A 4521-nucleotide genomic window follows, 5' to 3' on the forward strand; every position below is an offset into this window, starting at 1 on the left:
GTATGTCGTTCCTCCTCCCTTTGGCTTGCTTCTTTCATGCGTGTGTGCGAGAGTGAGCGAGTAAGTGAGTGAGTGAGCGATTGAGTGCGTGTGTTCTGTGTGCGTGCCCGACTGCGTGTGTGTGAGTGTGCTGGTGAAGAGAGGGTGAGTGCTGCGAGCGTACTTATAGTTAGCGCACGCGGCGAATTCATATCATTCGTGATTTGGCTCTGACAGTGAGAAGAGCACAGTTTCTGGTGCCAAACAAACAAAAACAAATACATTCACACACACAAAACACATATACTCGTTTACACTCAAGCAAAAAAAAATTTGTTGCTTCAAAAGGATTTCCACAGCGCAAAGGATACAACTACTCCGCTCAGCTCAATATAAAAACGTGTTGCAGTCACTCGCATCGTATCATTTCTCAGCGACAACTCGTCACAGTCACAACTCAACAACTCACTAAAGGAAATAAAAAAATATAATTATTTGGTCAAAAAACCAAACGTGAAACTTGTGACAAACCAGCAACAAACCAAATACCTCAACTAAAACGCATAACTAGCAAAAAAAACATAAATAAATTTAAATGAATATAAATTAATTGCAACTACCTCATTTTGTAAATCGTGAACTTTTGTAAACTGTGCAAAAACTACCTCAAAGTACAAAGAACAAAAAACATCAACAAAAACCAAAAGTGCGCGAAATTGTTTACGAATATCGCAGCTCAAATGAAAATTTGTGTTCAGAACTGAAAAAAAAAACATAAAAACTACTCAAAATACTACAAAGTTAAGTGAAGTTTAAATTGCTGCAGTGAAGCAAGGACATCAACACAGTTATGGCTATATCAATGCTGCAGGACGCGCAAACACGAAGTAAGTAATAAAAAAAAAAAACAGCAAAAGTTATAAACAATTAAAAAAAATATCAAAAACTCAGCAGTTTTCTGCAATTTGTGAATTATAACACAAATTAAAGCTCTCATTAAAGCGCATTAAAGCACAGAAACTTGCACACTCAACTCACACATATGCACGGCAATAACGACGTCTGAATGTGCCCAAGTTAACATTAAGCGCCATTTTGGCAACAGCCAACACACACTCAAACTCTCACACACACACACACATACGCTTGCGGCGCACAATTAAGTTTTGTTTACAAGTTTTGTTGGGCAGCAGCAAACCGGCATTTAACTCGTTTAACGCAACGCCCACCAAAACAAACGACAACTGAGCGCAAAAGCGAGAGAGCGAAAGAGTGGGAGAGTAGACCACACACACATATGCTTCACATATGGTGCTCTTAAGCTTTTTGCTTTGCACTCTCTTCGCTTAAAGTATTCGATTGCTTGTCTCCTTCGCACACACGTGCTTTGCCCTTTGCCTTTGCCTTCGCGCCTGCTGTGAACTTTAAGTTGAAAGTTGAATTTTTGCTTCATTGCCCGGCGGGCAACTGACCAAATAAAACTGTAACTGACAGCTCAGCATGCAGTGAAATTGAAAAGAAAATAGGAAAGGTTTTCGTTTTATATCTTTACTAACTTGCAACACTTTTTTGTTCTGTTCTTTTTCTTTAGGCCTGGCAGCCGCTTTAGCTGGCATCAAACGCGAGGAAATCGTTGTCGATCGCTCCATGTCCCTGTCACCGCCCATGTCCGCCAACACCTCAGCGAGCAGCCCGGTGGCAGCAACAAACTCCCACAACCACTCCCACTCCCTATACCCGGCCATGGGCCTGCAACAGGCTGCCGCAGCATCCGCCTTTGGCATGCTGTCGCCCACACAGCTGCTGGCTGCCAATCGGCAGGCGGCCGCCTTCATGGCACAGCTGCCGATGAGCACACTAGCCACCACACTCTTCCCCCACAATCCAGCGGCGCTCTTCGGCGCTTGGGCCGCACAGCACCAACAGCAGCAGCAACAACAGCAGCAGACTCCGCTCCCGGTGCCCGGCACACATCTGCACTCCCCGCCAGCCAGCCCACACTCGCCAGTGCCCAGCAGCGGCAAGCATCCGTTGAGCTCGCCCAACAGCACGCCTCAGCATCATCATCATCACATGGGACTCGGTGAGCCAGCAAAGAAGACGCGCAAGCTGTCGGTGAAGAAGGAATTCCAAACGGAGATTAGCATGAGTGTCAGCGACTTGTATCACACACCCGGCGGTCCCATTTCGCCACCCTCCAGCGGCAGCTCGCCCAACTCGTCGGCACATGAGGCCAGCACAGCCAACAACAGCACCGCAGCGCCCACAGCAGCCAAGGATCCATCCCGCGACAAGAGCTTCACGTGCAAGATCTGCTCGCGCAGCTTTGGCTACAAGCATGTCCTGCAGAACCACGAGCGCACCCACACCGGCGAGAAGCCCTTCGAGTGCCCCGAGTGCCACAAGCGCTTCACCCGGGATCATCACCTGAAGACACACATGCGTCTGCACACCGGCGAGAAGCCCTATCACTGCTCCCACTGCGATCGCCAGTTCGTCCAGGTCGCCAACCTGCGCCGCCATCTGCGTGTCCACACCGGCGAGCGTCCCTACACCTGTGAGATCTGCGACGGCAAGTTCAGCGACTCCAATCAGCTGAAGTCCCACATGCTGGTGCACAATGGCGAGAAGCCCTTCGAGTGCGATCGCTGCCACATGAAGTTCCGTCGGCGCCATCATCTGATGAACCACAAGTGCGGCATTCAATCCCCGCCCACGCCAGCTCTCTCGCCAGCCATGAGCGGTGATTATCCCATGGCTGCCGCTGCTGTTGCAGCTGCCTCTGCGGCCCTCGAGTCCTCCACACACAAGTTTGCGGCCATGTGCGCCAGCTATGGCGGCTCCGAGGAGTCTGTGGACCTGGCCAAGAGCAGCATGGATGAGGATGCCCCACTCGACTTGTCCGAGGATGGCGCCAGCTCGGTGGATGGCCACTGCAGCAGCAGCAATGCTCGCCGCAAGGCGCAGGACATTCGTCGTGTCTTTCGCCTGCCGCCACCACAGATCATGCATGTGGCCAGCGATATGCCCGAGCAGACGGAGCCCGAGGATCTGAGCATGCACTCGCCACGTTCCGCTGAATCGCATGACCAGCAGGATGACATCGATCTCGATGAACTCGACGATGCCGCTGCTTTGTATTTGCGCCAGCAGCAGCAGCTTCATTAAAACCAGCTCCAGCACCTCCAAAGAAATTGTAAATACATATAGTACTATATATATAGCTATATGAAGGGCCAGTGCTCATCAGATGAAAAGCTGGCGGGTAAAAACGTTTTCGGAACAGGAATTTATGCTAAGTACAAGCAAAAACCAATTAATAACACACACAAACACACACATAACATAAATACGATAAACAACAAAAATTATTAGTCATTAGCAAAATGAATTGCACATAAATCAAAAAATTCCTTTAACAAAAAATTGTACAAAACACGCAACTAAACTAAGACAAATTTACTATAAGAATTTCCCCTCCTCTCCCCCTTTACAACCCAGCTAATATTGTGCCATTTTAATGTTGTAGTTTATAGTTTAATTAGTTTATATCTTTTAGTTGTTGTTCTGAGATTGTAAATAGCCAGCGAAGCCAATTGTAAATTATACAGCGCTCCCCAAAAACTTAAACAAAAACACAAAACAAAAACAAACAAACAAAAAAACTAATGTAAAACCAATCAAAAGCAAAAAAATATTATTTCTAGTTTTAGTTATTATTTTGGTTTAATTTAACAACCACTTTATTATTCTCAAAGAAAATGCCAATGATTAAAACCAATCGAATCGAAAATCAAAATTAACTTTAAGTTATGCAAAGAAAAAATAAATTCTTTAATTAGTACGCCAATTGTTTTGTTTGCAACGAATTATGAATTTTATATATATTTAAAAATAATATTATTTAATTTAATTAGCCTAAGTCATTTTTATTGCATGAATCTCGTTTTATTGCAATTATCATCAATTATTATTAGTCATTTCTTTAGTTCGCTATTTAAATTGTATTTAATGAACTGCTAGTGACACATTTAAAAAAAATAAACTTAAATGAAAGCACGCAACAAATAAAACAGAAAAATACAGAAAAAAATAATTATTTTCTTTTTATTTTACTTCTTTTTATTTTTTTTTTAGTTCTAAAATGATTCGACTTCCATAGTTGTAAAACTAAAAAAAATATATTAATATAGCTCAATATAAATCGTAAAATATAAAGCATAACATTTAAAAGTTAAGTCGTGAACCAAGTAAACAGGAAGAAATACTATAACCGAATACCTCCAATACCTCTATGTAAAAACAATTGTTGTGATTGTTATTAAGCAACACACACACAAACACACACATGCATACAAAAATACTAACTAACACATACGCAGTTCGTACACATAACTTAAACATATAGTTATATACATATATACTATACAATAACAATTTGGGCAATCGTACAATTCAAACTGAATTTATATACAAATGGAAGATAAACCAAATTTAAATCGATATCGAAAGTTATATACAACACGTACAATATACATATAT

General features: G+C 43.0%; 1 protein-coding gene across 1 annotated transcript; it reads left to right on the plus strand.

Annotated features, from left to right (window-relative positions):
- The first annotated feature begins 210 nt into the window (after positions 1-210).
- LOC117571664 (protein krueppel) lies at positions 211-4003 on the plus strand. The gene is made up of 2 exons (XM_034253904.2): positions 211-866; positions 1571-4003. The coding sequence occupies exons 1-2, from the start codon at positions 830-832 to the stop codon at positions 3145-3147; spliced, it is 1614 nt and encodes a 537-aa protein (XP_034109795.1). The 5' UTR covers positions 211-829; the 3' UTR covers positions 3148-4003.
- The last annotated feature ends 518 nt before the right edge of the window (positions 4004-4521 follow it).

The sequence above is a fragment of the Drosophila albomicans genome, chromosome 3 (genome assembly GCF_009650485.2).
Source record: "Drosophila albomicans strain 15112-1751.03 chromosome 3, ASM965048v2, whole genome shotgun sequence".
Lineage (NCBI taxonomy): Eukaryota > Metazoa > Arthropoda > Insecta > Diptera > Drosophilidae > Drosophila > Drosophila albomicans.